This window comes from Bos indicus x Bos taurus, chromosome 14 (genome assembly GCF_003369695.1).
Source record: "Bos indicus x Bos taurus breed Angus x Brahman F1 hybrid chromosome 14, Bos_hybrid_MaternalHap_v2.0, whole genome shotgun sequence".
NCBI lineage: Eukaryota > Metazoa > Chordata > Mammalia > Artiodactyla > Bovidae > Bos > Bos indicus x Bos taurus.
In genome coordinates, this window is record NC_040089.1 from 58,577,980 (window position 1) to 58,594,403 (window position 16,424).

General features: G+C 38.6%; 1 protein-coding gene across 4 annotated transcripts in view; it reads right to left on the reverse strand.

Annotated features, from left to right (window-relative positions):
- OXR1 (oxidation resistance 1) overlaps window positions 1-16,424 on the reverse strand; it is a 565,559-nt gene that overhangs the window by 447,403 nt on the left and 101,732 nt on the right. For all 4 annotated transcript variants that reach the window (XM_027561321.1, XM_027561320.1, XM_027561325.1 and 1 more), the window contains exon 2: window positions 2,885-3,158. In XM_027561321.1, coding sequence (XP_027417122.1) covers window positions 2,885-2,907 — 23 coding nt within the window. In that variant the 5' untranslated portion in view covers window positions 2,908-3,158. The remainder of the gene's footprint in view (window positions 1-2,884; window positions 3,159-16,424) is intronic.

Below are 16,424 nucleotides of genomic sequence, written 5' to 3' on the forward strand. Positions count from 1 at the left end.
TGATGATGTGACCTCAGCCAAACTTCTGATTTAGGTTCCCAGATAGTTTTCTACAACAGTTAAGAGGGTGCATTCCTCAGGCCAAAGCAAGCAGTCTGCACACTTAAAAGTTATACACATATCTTATTTTCAATTAGTAGTCTTGGCATTATTTTCCAATGGCAGTCAATATTTTCATGTCTTAGTTTCTTGATTTCAAAACAGAGAGCCAGACCCTATTTCACTAAATTAATGTAGCTCTGAGAGAAATTTCCATAGAGAATTGATGAGTTACTATGCATCTATATATATTCAAATATTTATAAGATAATATTCCCCAAATTGTAGATTAGAAATGTTAGGACATACGGATGATTTACAAAGGTTAATGTGAAAAAGAAGATTAATGATTTCTAAACTGGGTGTAGGGACTTCCCTGGTGGTCTGTGCTTTCCAAGGCCAGGGGTGCAGATTTGATTCCTGGTTAGGGAACTGAGATCCCATGTGCCATGGGGTATGGCCAGCAAGAATAAATAAATAAAGAAACCGGGTACAAGTGAAATAAATCAGTGATTCGTTTTGTACATCTTAGATTTCCTTTCCATACTGCTTTCTTACCAGTATGTGAGGAGCCCAAATTCTAAGAGGCAGAATGGAAGTACCAAATTGCACATAATTGTATGAAGGGGTGACACTGGTGAAACAAGTTAAGAGTTTACTATAAGATCTAACAAGGAACACCTGTTGTAGCCGGAATTATGAGTATTTTCACATGAAAATATCCAAGAACTGTTTCTGTAAAATTTGAACTTTTAACATGGAAAGAATTCCAACAAATTTCAGACATATGAATTCTATAAGATACCCTCACAATTTTAAATGCCCTTTTCAAATAAAAACATTAATTTGCCATTGAATTACCTACTTTGCATTTTTCCCACTCATTCACATAGCATACATTTCTAGAACATCTGCTAAATTCTAAGAGCCATGCTGGACAACTGGACTGGAACCACAGGACACCATCTCCCTGTTGGTGAGGAGTTCGTTGTGTTTTGGATGGCCCCCAGTCAAAACACTAGCTCACATCAAGGCATCTGTTAACTGAGGGACAAACCAAGGACAGGCTCCAGTGTCAGTCTCCTCCTGACTCAGCGAAGAAGGCCACACCACAGCCTGTCTTGAGATAAGATAATTATATCTGTGTTTTAATCTCCCTCTCCCTTTCCTGCTTCTTGTTCATCTTCTATTTGCCCAACCTCACCTCCTTTTTCTCCCCTCCACCCCACACCTCTTACTTCTCCCCCTTCTCTGTCCCCTTCCCTTCCTCCTCCTCTTTTTCTTTGGCATTCAATTTTTGTTTTGAGGATTCAACTCCAACACACATGTCTGCCAGGTGGTATAATTCTTTTTTTTTTTTTTAATATGGATTTATTTATTGGCTCTGCTGGTCCTTGTTGCTGTGTGTGGGGTTTCTCTAATTGTAAGAAAGCTCCAGCTCTGCATGAGCTTCTTACTGCAGTGGCTTCTTTTGTTGCTGAGCATGGGCTCTAGGCACATGGGCTCAGGTTCTAGAGTGAAGGATCAGTGGGTGTGGCACATGGCTTAAGGGGTGCCCCACAACATATGGGAAATTCCTAGAACAGGGGTCAAACTGGTATCACCTGGATTACAACATGTATTCCTAAGCCTTGAAGCACCAGAGAAGCCACCGGGATGTAATTCTTTTAAAAAGATGTGTCCTTAATATCTCCTAGGGGTTTGAAGGGGTTCACAAGCTTTCCAGAAATTGTTTACTTTTTAAATTTTAATGATAATTTTATTTTCATCAGAATATAAAAGTAAACATTTTTTAGAAATAATTTACCCCTGAAATACTTTTTCATTTATTCTTACAGAATATATTTCAGCTTCAATTTTTTTTTAATTGAAATACTTAGCACCTAATAGGGATCAAAGAATACATTCTAAGGCATCCATAAAAATAAGCCCTTCAGAAACACAACTCTAAACAAATGATCCTATGCTCTGCCTAAAGAAACTGCTTACTTAACTAAAAACAAATGCACACAGTTAAACCACAGAAACTCATCTTTAATCTGAGGCTATCTATGTTGCCAGCACAAATTGAAGACAAGGATGAGATAGGCTCAAGGAAACAGAAAAGATTACCAGATTTTTCTGACATCCACATACTGAATACTGTGAATTTGTATAGTATCACTTATCCAGCTCTTAATCTACAGAAAAAACCCAAAGTTCAGTAAAATGCCATCAAATTCATCCATGCTAGTACTGCTCTTCATTGCCATAAAAGTTGTTGATTATTTGCCAGAAAAACATCTTCATGATTTTTAAAAACCACAAACAGCTTTTAAATGAAGTATAAGTCAAAGATTATTCTGAATGTCAGCTATTTAGAGACATGAATCTATTTAAAAAGTTTCTTTTTAAGTTCCATTTAGTTTAATTTGGTTAGATCTATTTAAAAGGAAGGCCTGAAGGAAAGTATTGATGAGAAAATGTCTATCCCACCCTTAGAGGCACATTTACAGCTTATGAGACCTGAATCTGGGAATATGATAGCAGAGAGGAACACTGAAAGCTGGTTTTATTCCCACCCTTCTCTTCCCCTAAGTGTGAGAGAAAGAACGGCACTGGATGTTATTGGAGTTCAGTGGCAGGCTTGAACCCTTCCCAGAGTCCCCAGATCCCCTGGTGCTGAACGTGTCAAAGTTTAATTCCAGGTTGCTTCCTTCACCCTAGTATAGGACAACAATCTCTTGAATATAGGACAACAATTTTTAAGTTCTCTCCCTCTTTGAGTTCTGACCACAGAACTTATAAAATGTTGTTTCATGATATATATATATTTGAATTTAAAGTTAGGAAGTCATTCACTTACCATGATAAATTAGTTACAGACATTGCAGCAATTTCTGGAGGAGTCTTGTGGCACAGTCTTCTCTTGGTTTCAAAGTAGGGAATGAGTAGGTCAAGTAGGAGCCTGGTGGGCTGCCGTCTATGGGGTCACACAGAGTCGGACACGACTGGATCGACTTAGCAGCAGCAGCAGCAGCAGCAGCAGCAGCAGGTCAAGTAGACAAGATCGTCAGGAATTTTAGCTTTGCTACCACAATGATGCACAAACCACTTATTTACTCACACTTTGAGAAAACCTGGAAAGAAAAGGAATAAAACAGTATCTTTAGTACCTAGTTCAAATGTTAAGACACTCATAAACCAAAGAAAATTAAACCAAGTTTATGATAAACTGAATGCTTTTTCTGGAAAATACAGTGAGTGAAAGATTAATAAACTGTCAATTCTCTGAAGCAGAAAATACAGAGGGAACAGACTGTATTTTAGAGGCACTGAATTTTTTTCCCATTAGGGTCAATCAATTATGTGCTTCAAATCAGTTTTATACACTTGTGATAAAAAAGATCAAGATACTGATTAGCTCATAGCAGATACTGAAAAAAGGAGTTCCTTGGCACAAATTGTTGTTATATCCAAAGTTTTAGTAAACAATCATTCATTACTACGTCTGAACAAATAAGAATTTATACTGAGTAACACATGGGAGATAACCAGCATGTTTTTAGGTAACAAACATTTCCACACATTTTTTAGAGCATTTACTGTGTACAGTGTTCTATGATTTCAAACCAAAATTTTCTTAGGGTACAATTAACTCCATGGTACTACATTAGGCTCTTTCATTAGTTCAGGTCATAAATCTGTTGACATTCATTGAACATATAATATGTATGTTTAGGCTATCTTAGGTAGAGCTCTTGGAGAAGAGTTACTTGGAGAAGGCAATGGCAACCCACTCCAGTACTCTTGCCTGGAAAATCCCATGGACAGAGGAGCCTCGTAGGCCGCAATCCATGGGGTCACTAAGAGTCGGACGCAACTGAGCAACTTCACTTTGACTTTCCACTTTCATGCATTGGAGAAGGAAATGGCAACCTACTCCAGTATTCTTGCCTAGAGAATCCCAGGGATGGGGGAGCCTGGTGGGCTGCCGTCTATGGGGTTGTACAGGGTTGGACATGACTGAAGCAACTTAGCAGCAGCAGGTAGAGCTCAGGAATAAAGACAAATGGCACATGAATAAAACATTGTCTCTGCCATCAAAAATATTTAATATAAAAAAGATAATTATAATAAAATAGGGCAAGAAAAATTTACAGAGTGTATGGGAATACAGAAGAGGGGCTTCTAGCCCACTACTAAGAGATTTTTGAAAAGATTTCTAAGGAAAATACGTCCCATACTAATACCATCAAATCTCGTTGCAAGTTTCAAAAAAAAAAAAAAAAAATTAAAGTGACAGAATAGACAGAGTTTGTCCCTTTCTCATAGAAACCAATCTTGAGTCTTAAGAAGACAAGATGGATATGGCAACTTCATGGACACCAGGTATGCAGGCTCCTTTTTCATTTCACCATTCTCAACAGATGGTCCCCATCATGCTTTAACTGGCTGCTGACTCTAGGGAGAGTGTCTGGGCCCAGCTGGCAGAAAAGAGGAAGAGGGAAAGAAGGATGCATCCTAAGATTTACACATGAAATTTCAACTTGCATTTAATTGGCTGGAATGTAGTCACATGACCATTCCTAGTCTAAGGGAGACTAGAAAATGCAGCCATTATTCTGGACAATCCTCTGTTTAGTCACAAATCAAGGTGTCTATGAGAAAGCAAGTGGGGTGGGCAGAGTGGGCCTTGAGAGAAAACTAGTACTATCTGCCATCATGTTTGAGACTCTGTGATCTTTACCCCCAATATTTTATGATGTATGCCAAAGCCTTTGACTGTGTGGATCACAATAAACTGTGGGAAATTCTGAAAGAGATGGGAATACCAGACCACTTGATCTGCCTCTTGAGAAACCTGTACACAGGTCAGGAAGCAACAGTTAGAACTGGACATGGAACAGACTGGTTCCAAATAGGAAAAGGAGTGTACATCAAGGCTGTGTATTGTCACCCTGCTTATTTAACTTATATGCAGAGTACATCATGAGAAACACTGGGCTGGAAGAAGCACAAGCTGGAATCAAGATTGCCGGGAGAAATATCAATCACCTCAGATATCCAGATGACACCACCCTTAGGGCAGAAAGTGAAGAAGAACTAAAGAGCCTCTTGATGAAAGTGAAAGAGGAGAGTGAAAAAGTTGGCTTAAAGTTCAACATTCAGAAAACAAAGATCATGGCATCTGGTCCCATCACTTCATGGCAAATAGATGGGGAAACAGTGGAAACAGTGGCTGACTTTATTTGGGGGGGCTCCAAAATCACTGTGGATGGTGATTGCAGCCATGAAATTAAAAGATGCTTACTCCTTGGAAGGAAAGTTATGACCAACCTAGACACTATATTAAAAAGCAGAGACATTACTTTGCCAACAAAGGTCCATCTAGTCAAGGCTATGGTTTTTCCAGTAGTCATGTATGAATGTGACAGTTGGACTATAAAGAAAGCTGAGTGCTGAAGAATTGATGCTTTTGAACTGTGGTATTGGAGAAGACTCTTGAGAGTCCCTTGGACTGCAAAGAGATCAACCAGTCCATCCTAAAGGAGATCAGTCCTGGGTGTTCATTGGAAGGACTGATGTTGAAGCTGAAACTCCAATACTTTGACCACCTGATGTGAAGAGCTGACTCATTTGAAAAGGCCCTCATGCTGGGAAAGATTGAGGGTAGGAGGAGAAGGGGACGATGGAGGATGAGATGGTTGGATGGCATCACCGACACAACGGACATGGGTTTGGGTGGACTCCAGGAGTTGGTGATGGACAGGGAGGCCCGGTGTGCTGCAGTTCATGGGGTCACAAAGAGTCAGACACGACTGAGCGACTGAACTGACTGAACTTAACTACAAAGTGGCAAAAATGGGACAGAGGGGAAGTGGAAATGATCCATGTTCATGGGTAATTTTACATATTTTATATATAATTTTAAATATCAAGCTTCCTCAGTTTTCTTAAATCACTCATAGAATCAATAAAATGTTTTCTGTGCCCTACTATTTACCAAGCCTTAACTAAGGACACAAAGATTAAGAAAATACAGTCTTTGCTCAGAAAGAGTTCATTGTCTAACAGAGAAACCATCATATAAAAAGTTAGATAAAATATACTCTAAAAATTGCTCTATAGCGGAATAGAGAAAGTACCATAATTCTAACATTCTAATTGTAAGAGATTCTGACTACCAGCAGAGTAAGCAGCTGGCAAGTCTATATCCTAAATCATCTTACATGCCAAGAAGGTTTTAAGTACATCCTGCCCATGGTTAATTGTTAAAATATATGGGGGCTTATATGGGTCACAAAGAGTCAGACACGACTGAGCGACTGAACTAAACTGAACTATGTTTACTAAGGATACAAGAACTTGACATTCTCCTCCTCAAACTGGTAACTGCAAATGCTCATAATTATATTCACTGAGTCTTATCAAGGGTTTGGTTATTGCCCCCTCCTCTCCCCCAAAAATGTATGTAATACTGTCTGACACAATTCATCCTTCTAGAAATTCTTAATTCTATCTTTAGAGAGACGTAATATATCTGGATGTTATTATTTTAATACATAACTAAATTATGCTTACTGAATTATACTTTGGAGTTTTGCCAAGAGTTTGTACTGAGGGACATCATTAAAGAAAATAATGAGTAAACAAGCAAAAATCAGGCCTGTGAAATCAGCTATTAGGTTCAGTGAAATATTAGTCAGCACAAAAATACTGCCCTTGTAAGCATTCAGTGGAAAAATGTGTCAGAACGCCAGGAAAACTAATCTTCTAAATTTCTGGTTTCTGTCAATATGGTTTGCCTGATCTCTATTCAATAATGCAGAGAAATAGAGGAAACCAAGAGAATGGTTAAGACTAGAAATCTCTTCAAGAAACTTGGAGATATAAAGGGAACATTTTGTGCAAGGATGGGCAAGATAAAGGACAGAAATTAACAGAAGCAGAAGAGATAAAGAAGTGACAAGAATGCACATCGGAACTATACAGGAAGGTCTTCATGACCCAGATAACCACAATAGCGAGGTCACTCACCTAGAACCAGATATTCGGTAGTGTGAAGTGAAGTGGGCCTTAGGAAGCATCACTACAAACAAAGCCAGTAGAGGTGATAGAATTCCAGCTGAGCTATTTCAAATCCTAAAAGATAATGCTGCTAAAGTGCTGCCCTAAAAATGTCAGAAAACTTGGAGAACTCAGTGGCCACAGGACTGGCAAAGTTAGTTTTCATTCCAATCCCAAAGAAGGGAAATACCAAAGAATGTTCAAATTACTGTATGATTGCTCTTGTTTCACATGCTAGTAAAATGATGCTCAAAATCCTTCAAGCTAGGCTTTAGCAGTACCTGAATCAAGAACTCCCAGATGTACAAGGTGGGTTTCAAAGAGGCAGAGGAACTGGAGATCAAATTATCAATATCCTTTGGATCATAGAAAAAGCAATAGAGTTCCAGAAAAACATCTACTTCTGCTTCACTGACTATGCTAAAATATTTGTGTGGATCAAAACAAACTGTGAAAAATTCTTCAAGAGATGAGAATATCAGACTACTTTACCTGTCTCCTGAGAAATCTATATAAAAGTCAAGAAGCAACAGTTGGAACTGGACATGGAACAATAGACTGGTTCCAAATCAGGAAAGGAGTGCGTCAAGGCTGTACATTGTTATCCTGCTTGCTTAACTTATTTGCAGAGTACATCATGCGAAATGCCAGCCTGGATGAATCACAAGCTGGAATTAAGATTGCAGGGGAAAATATCAACAATCTCAGGTATGCAGATGATAACACTAATCACAGAAATTGAAGCAAAAATAAATATCCTCTTAGGACGGTGAAAAAGACAATGAAAAAGCTGGCTTAAAACTCAACATTCAAAAAGTTAAGATCATGGCATGCAGTCCCATCATGGCAAATAGACAGGGAAAAAGTGGAAGCAGTGACAGATTTTATTTTCTTGGTCTCCAAAATCACTGCAGACAGTGACTGCAGGCAATTAAAAGACACTTGCTTCTTGGAAGGAAAGCTATGAAAAACCTAGATAGCATATTAAAAAGTAGAGACCATCACTTTGCCCACAAAGGTCTGTATAGTTAAAGCTATTTTTTTTTTTTCCCCACTTCCCTCATAGCTCAGTTGTTAAATTATCTGCTTGCAATGCAGGAGACCCGGGTTCAATACCCGGGTCAGGAAGATCCCCTGGAGAAGGAAATGGCAACCCACTCCAGTATTCTTGCCTGGAGAATCCCATGGACAGAGGAACCTGGCAGGCTAGAGTCCATGGGATCGCAAGAGTCGGACATGACTTAGCAACTAAATCACCATGTTTTTTTCAGTAGTCACGTATGGATGTGAGAGTTAGACCAGAAAGAAAGCTGAGTGCCAAAGAACTGATGCTTTCAAACTGTAGTGCTGGAGAAGACTCATGAGAGTCCCTTGGACTGCAAGGAAATTAAACCAGTGAATCCTAAAGGAAATCAACTCTGAATATTTATTGGAAGAATTGATGCTGAAGTTCCAATATTTTGGCTACCTGATGCAGAGAGCTGACTCATTGGAAAAGACCCTGATGCTGGGAAAGGTTGAAAGCAAAAGGAGAATGGACCCGCAGAGGATGAGATGATTAGATAGCAACACCGACTCAATGGACCTGAATTTGAGCAAACTCTGGGAGATAGTGGAAAACAGAGAAGCTTAGCATGGTATGGTTCATGGGGTCTCAAAGAGCTGGACGTGACTTAACGACTGAACAAAATCAACAATTCAACAGCACACGGCATTACTGCAATTTATGCTTATTTCCTTGCTTTAACTTATGGGAAGCTCGGAAGCAAATTTATGACATTTCTTTAAGAACTATATAAGGCCTTGGGCCTTGAGGTCTGCTTTTTTTATACCAATCCATTTTTCCATTTTTACCAATTTTAATTTTTAACCTGTCTTCATACACACACACATACACACACTATATTTATGTAAATGTATATAAAACCATTCTTAAGTCTGTTTTAGAGTGCGAAAAGACCACAGTTCCAGAGTTGTTTGCTTCTACCAAATGAAGAAATAACATGTAAAGAAATTAGATCCAGTATCTTAGATCAAGTCAAACAAAACTGTTGCTATTGTAGGTCAAATAACATCAGTGTGTGTGATCCAACTTACCATAAGTGAAGAGTCAACCACTACAGCCTTCAGCCTGACTAAACCTTAGACATGCTTCTTTTTGACTGTGGGTCCCTGACCTCCCCTTCCTTAGAAAAACTATCAATGTAAATTCATTCTCTGCCTCTTTGAAATGTAAATCTTCTTCCAGTCTCTGGCCAGTTTTACAACCAAGGAAGGCCCTTCATAAGTACCGAAGAACCAACCCTTTGAAATGTAACTCTAAAAGGAGATATTGCTCCACTCCCCATTCTCAGTGGGAGGACAGAAGTCTAACTTCCATAAACACCAATCAGCAAAGATGTCTTATCACAATGGCCTACCTCCCCAACACCTCCATGACTTTTCTACTAGCTTGCCCACAGCACATAAAAACCTTCCTGCCTTTTGTTTCAGCAGAGGTGAGCTCCATCTCTCTCCTCTACTTAAAGAAAAAAGTGAAGTCTCTCAGTCATGTCCTACTCTTTGTGACCCCGTGGACTGTAGCCTACCAGGCTCCTCCATCCATGGGATTCTCCAGGCAAGAATACTGGAGTGGGTTACCATTTCCTTCTCCAGGGGATCTTCCTGACCAGAGGATCAAACCTGGGTCTCCTGCATTGCAGGCAGACGCTTTACCCTCAAGCCACCAGGGAAGCCCCTCCTCTATTGAAACAGTCTTGATTTAAGTTGTTCTTGCTAGTTGAACTCTGGTTCAATTTTTCTTTGAGAGAGTCTTGTTTTTAGTCTTTAGAGTTCAGAAAATTTTCCTAAGGTGCTGGCAATATTGTTAAAAACTGCAATCTTTTCTTAATCTACTTTACCAGCAAGCACTATCAACTTGGGTTTCAATAAGTTTATATTAAGTTTATATTAAATGTAGATTTGTAAAACAAACAAAAAAAACCTAGAGAATTGCATTTTAATTTAGACTGTATACAAATAAAATATTTGAACAAAAACAGTCATAGTGACCATTGATAATTGAGGCTTCCCATGTGGCGATAATGGTAAAGAATCTGCCTGCAAAGCAGGAGGCCCAAGTTCGATCCCTGGATCAGGAAGCTCCCCTAGAGAGGGGAATGGCTACCCACTCCAGCATTCTTGCCTGGAGAATCCCACGGACAGAGGAGTTTGGAGGGCTACAGTCCACAGGGTCGAAAAGAGTTGGATATGACTGAAGTGACTTAGTATGCATTCATAATTACTAGGACATTAGTTTTGTTATTTATGTCATCTTGCATTTTCTTTGCATCTTATAACTAAATGATTTATTTCTTCAAGGACATATACCTTGAGGCACTCAATAAAGTTTACTGAGTTGAAAAACACACGCACGAAAAGCCCTTTGTTTACATTTCTATGAAGCAGAGTTTTTCAGAGGTCTCGAGAGTGGGTTTGTTATTCTTTTAAATGACACTTAAGTGATTCATTATCAATACAACCTTTCCAGAAAAAAATATCTTTATGATCTGAAGGCAAGTTTAAATTTTCCATTTACTGTGATGATTCACAATCTTTATTCTAATCCCAATATCAGTCTCCACACTGAAGTATGAATTTATACCTTTCGGCCAAAATTCTAGCATTACTAAGAGCCACATTCTGCCCCTTTGTCACAAGGAAAAGAGAATATATCTTCATGGTTATATAAATGTTTCAAAATACATGGAATAATTTGACTTTCCCTGAATGCCAAGCCAGGACTTATAAGTTATAAGTATAGGCACAATTGTTCTCTTTAGGTTAACCTTTTAGCACAATGTTAAGGAAAATGGTGTGTGAATTTAATACTAGACCCCTCACTTGGCATAGTCATTAAAAATGTGAATAACACCTGTTAAAAAAAAAACTGGATTATTGGGATTATACTTTACCAAAATAATTATTTTAATAGTTTTATTCATGAGTAACATTCTAGGCAATGCCAAAGAATGCTCAAACTACCGCACAATTGCACTCATCTCACACATTAGTCGGAGAAGGCATGGCAACCCACTCTGGTACTCTTGCCTGGAAAATCCCATGGACGGAGGAGCCTGGTGGGCTGCAGTCCATGGGGTCGCTAAGAGTCGGACACAACCGAATGACTTCACTTTCACTTTTCACTTTCATGCATTGGAGAAGGAAATGGCAACCCACTCCAGTGTTCTTGCCTGGAGAATCCCAGGGACGGGGGAGCCTGGTGGGCTGCTGCCTATGGGGTCACACAGAGTTGGACATGACTGAAGCAACTTAGCAGCAGCAGCACATGCTAGTAAAATAATGCTCAAAATTCTCCAAGCCAGGCTTCAGCAATACATGAACCGTGAACTTCCAGATGTTCAAGCTGGTTTTAGAAAAGGCAGAGGAACCAGAGATCAAATTGCCAACATCCACTGGATCATGGAAAAAGCAAGAGAGTTGCAGAAAAACATCTATTTCTGCTTTATTGACTATGCCAAAGTCTTTGACTGTGTGGATCACAATAAACTGTGGAAAATTCTGAAAGAGATGGGAATACCAGACCACCTGACCTGCCTCTTGAGAAACCTGTACACAGGTCAGGAAGCAACAGTTAGAACTGGACATGGAACAACAGACTGGTTCCAAATAGGAAAAGGAGTACGTCAAAGCTGTATATTGTCACCCTGCTTATTTAACTTATATGCAGAGTACCTCATGAGAAATGCTGGGCTGGAAGAAGCACAAGCTGGAATCAAGATTGCCAGGAGAAATACCAATCACCTCAGATATACAGATACACAACCCTTATGGCAGAAAGTGAAGAAGAACTAAAGAGCCTCTTGATGAAAGTGAAAAAGGAGAGTGAAAAAGTTGGCTTAAAGCTCAACATTCAGAAAACTAAGATCATGGCATCTGGTCCCATCACTTAGATAGGGAAACAGTGGTAACAGTAGCTGACTATTTTTCTGGGCTCCAAAATCACTGCAGATGGTGATTGCAGCCATGAAATTAAAAGATGCTTACTCCTTGGAAGGAAAGTTATGACCAACCTAGACAGGATGTTAAAAAGCAGAGACATTACTTTGTCAACAAAGGTCCGTCTAGTCAAAGTTATGGTTTTTCCAGTAGTCATGTATGGATATGAGAGTTGGACTATAAAGAAAGCTGAGTGCTGAAGAATTGATGCTTTTGAACTGTGGTGTTGGAGAAGACTCTTAAGAGTCCCTTGGACTGCAAGGAGATCAACCAGTCCATCCTAAAGGAGATCAGTCCTGGGTGTTCATTGGAAGGACTGATGTTGAAGCTGAAACTCCAATACTTTGGCCACCTGATGCAAAGAGCTGACTCATTTGAAAAGACCCTGATGCTGGGAAAGATTGAGGGCAGGAGGAGAAGTGGACGACAGAGGATGAGATGGCTGGATGGCATCACCGACTCAATGGACACAGGTTTGGGTGAACTCCGGGAATTGGTGATGGACAGGGAGGTACAGTTCATGGGGTTGCCAAGAGTTGGACACAACTGAGCAACTGAACTGAACTGAACTGAACATTCTAGACTTCAAAATCCAGCTGAAAGGAATATGGTATTTTCATATGCTCATTTAGTTGAAACTATTTTGCCATTTAGTTATAAGCATAAAAGAATTTCTGTAAAGTGATCTGACTTAAACAAAAGAAGTATTTTCATAACCTAGTGCATACATAGACAGATGCTTTTGTATTTTTGAGGTGTTAAAATTCCATGAATATCGGCTTAAGGAACCTACCATATAATAAAAGTATGTTTTGATATACCCTATCGAAGAAGGCAATGGCACCCCACTCCAGTACTCTTGCTTGGAAAATCCCATGGATGGAGGAGCCTGGTAGGCTATAGTCCATGGGGTCGCTCAGAGTCGGACACGACTGAGCGACTTCACTTTCACTTTTCACTTTCATGCATTGGAGAAGGAAATGGCAACCTACTCCTGTGTTCTTGTCTGGAGAATCCCAGGGATGGACACGACTGAAGTGACGCAGCAGCAGCAGCAGCAGCATATACCCTATACTTAAGACAATAAACATAAAAATACTTGGAATAGGAAAGGAAAATGATTAAGGGTTTTTGACCACAAACCCTATTGAGTGATACTAAACTTTATAGGATGATTTCAAACTGCATGAGACCATTGGATTTTGTTTAAATTATGTACAGGTGATGAGGTACACATATATTCTAATTCCACTAAAAGCATTTTAAGAAATAATAGGCATAAAGAGAAGAATAAAAGGCATTAAGTATGGGAAGAACATTTTTATGCCAAAGATTCACAATAAATGTTAGCAAAGCAAATTGTCAAGAAGATATTCGAATATTTTGAGTTTTACAGAGAGGCTTCTTTTTCATTATTAAGTAAGTAAGTATTAGTTGCTCAGTCGTGCCCAACTTTTTGCGAACCCATGGACTGTAGCCCTCCAGGCTCCTCTGTCCATGAGATTTTCCAGGCAAGGATACTGGATTGGATTGCCATTTCCTTCTCCAGGGGATCTTCCCAACCCAGGGATCAAACCCTGGTCTCCTGCACTGCAGGCAAATTGTTTACTGACTGAGCTATAAGGGAAGCCCATTTTTTAATTATTATATCAAATCACAGGCCTTTTCTTGCTTTCTGGTGCCCCTACAAACTAATACTGATATTCAAACCTAGACAGATTCCCTACTCTGGTTGATCTTGTTTGCTTACAGTGCTCATTCCACAGCCCTGACTATATTACAAAGTTCTGATTCTTCTCCATGGCCTGACATTTTCTTCCCCCTCTAACTGCATGTATCCAAATTCTTCAAGGATCAATACAAGGTCCAGATGCTGTGAACTCCTGTCTCATAGTTTGGGTATCTCTGATCTCCCCTCTTTCTGAACTCATCTACATCTAATTTAGCAATCAAAATACAATAAGCATTAAAAGGTATACATAATCTTTTCATGTACATATTATTTTTATTTGCCTAAATAAACTATAAGTTTGCAAAGGTCAGGAATTGTCTTTTATGTCCAAAAGTATCACGTATTCTCCAGATGTTAATAAACTAATGGAAAAAATGTAATATCTTGGCAGCAATATGATTTGAACAAGTGAAAAAATAATGGTTCAAATATTAACTTCTTTTTATTTATTCTCTTACTTGTATTATTAAAATTTCAGGACCTCCAAGACATCAGGAGACTATAAGTCAATCTTTACCCTTAAAGGGATATTCTATGGATTTCTATCTATACCAAACTCTCTCTCTCTCCCTACCTACTATATACAAGTACCCTATATGCACACTTTTTCCTGTACCTTGCTTTTTCACATATGTGCATAATTATATGTACATACTTTTTCTGCACCTTGGTTTTTCACACATGTATTTCCTTATCAATTCACATACAGAGATGCCTCATTGTCTTTAAGGATTATAAAGCATTTCACTGAATGGGTTTACTCTATTACCCTGTCTCATAGTGAAGGAGATTCAGTTTGCCTCTGATATTCTGCAATTACAAACTCTGCAGTGTATACTTATGTATCTATAGATGTAGAATACAATGTAGATGTTATGTTTGTGGCTAGTAAGGTTTGGAAGTAAGGTTTCTGGGTCAAATCTATGCATATTTTTACTTTTGAAAGATACAGGTAAATTGCCTTTTATAGAAGCTGTATCAATTTGCACTCCTACAGACAGAGTATAAGCTTAATCTTTCTGACTTTACTGCTTCTGAGAGTACCAACAAATGTGGTAGGTTTTATAGATACACTTTTTGAAGTGTATACCTTGTTCAAATCAGAAGTACTACTGTTTTACACACCCAATTAATCCCTACGCCTGGTTGATTCTACTTCTGAGATCTTTGGAACAAGTCCACTCTGGTTGTTTCTTTATTTTTAAAATAGGAGTGTTAATTGTCCTCTTAGCAAAAGATTATGGTGAGAATTAAAATAATAATGCATAAGAGGACTTAATATTGCCTGGCACATAGTAAGAGTTTAAAAACATGACAATGGAAATGATGATGATGATGATAACAATAAGGAGACACTGATGGTAACAGATGTCTGCCTACTTTGCCCTCACAGTAAAGCCCAAAGTCCTTGGTATGGTTTATAAGACTTGAAGTGATCTGATTAACATAGTGTTTCTTCCAAACTTTCCTTACCCTTGTGAGGTGCAGCTCCCTCATAATATCGTGTTCTTAATCCACAATAACTTTTGGAAACAATGGTTTACTTCCTTTACATAGGTCTATATTTCCCTCTAGTTCCTTGAGAACAAACACCAAGTTTCAAACCAACCTAGTAAACCTAAAGCCTATCACAGTGCCGGAGATGGAGAAGAAACATAATAAATGTATGTTAAAAAATAAAGAAATAAATGTCTGAAATAAAGAAATGTTAAATTCTACAGAATGCTGAACTAAAGCAGTGACTCTTTCTCTTTTAAACTACAAAAATATCATTTTTTTTATTTTGAGTTTTATTTACAGGTTCCAGACTTCTAAAATGTAATCACTTTTTAAACTGATTTTTTATGTTTCTTTGAAACTTGTATACATCAGGGAATAATAATTATGGAAACATTGAGGGGAAACCATTTCCTTTTTCAAGTCTCTTTTGCTCTTCAATTTTATCCAAACCATGGCTTAGAAGGACACTAAGTAAACTAGGATCCTTCTGTTTGGATATGCAAAATGAGGTCAAATAGTGCTAACACTTTATCTACTTCTGGAATCATCACACAAAATCCCTAACAGGAGACAGATGTCTCTCTCTAGAACAATTCCGTGATTAAGGTCAGCATGGCTATAGACCAAATAGCACAATTACCTTCCAAGTTTTTATACCCAATTGATACTTGGCCCTCAAAATACAGTCTTTGTAGAAGGTTGGGAAATCCCACACATTACAACTTGATAACAGCACAGATGGTAACCTTGGAGACAAGCTAATGCAAGGCTTTATGTGTCCTTCCACTGCAGTGCAGCTGTCATTTGACTTGTATTAAAGCCACTTCACGGGAGAGAGATGTTAGTATTCAATTGAGCATGTCAGTAATTGGTCTAAAAGCATTTATCATAAGGGACTTGGCTCTATTTATGATTATCCTAAGTACCCACTTCTAAAATACCCACTATGTTCACATTATAGGAAGTACTTATCATAAGAGAAATAAAAGGTTATGGGCCTTAGAGTAATTTTTAAATAAATTAACACACTAAACAAAGATCACCTTAAAAGAGTTTGAGATTATTTTCTTCAGAATAATTGACCGTACCAGATATTACTAGGACT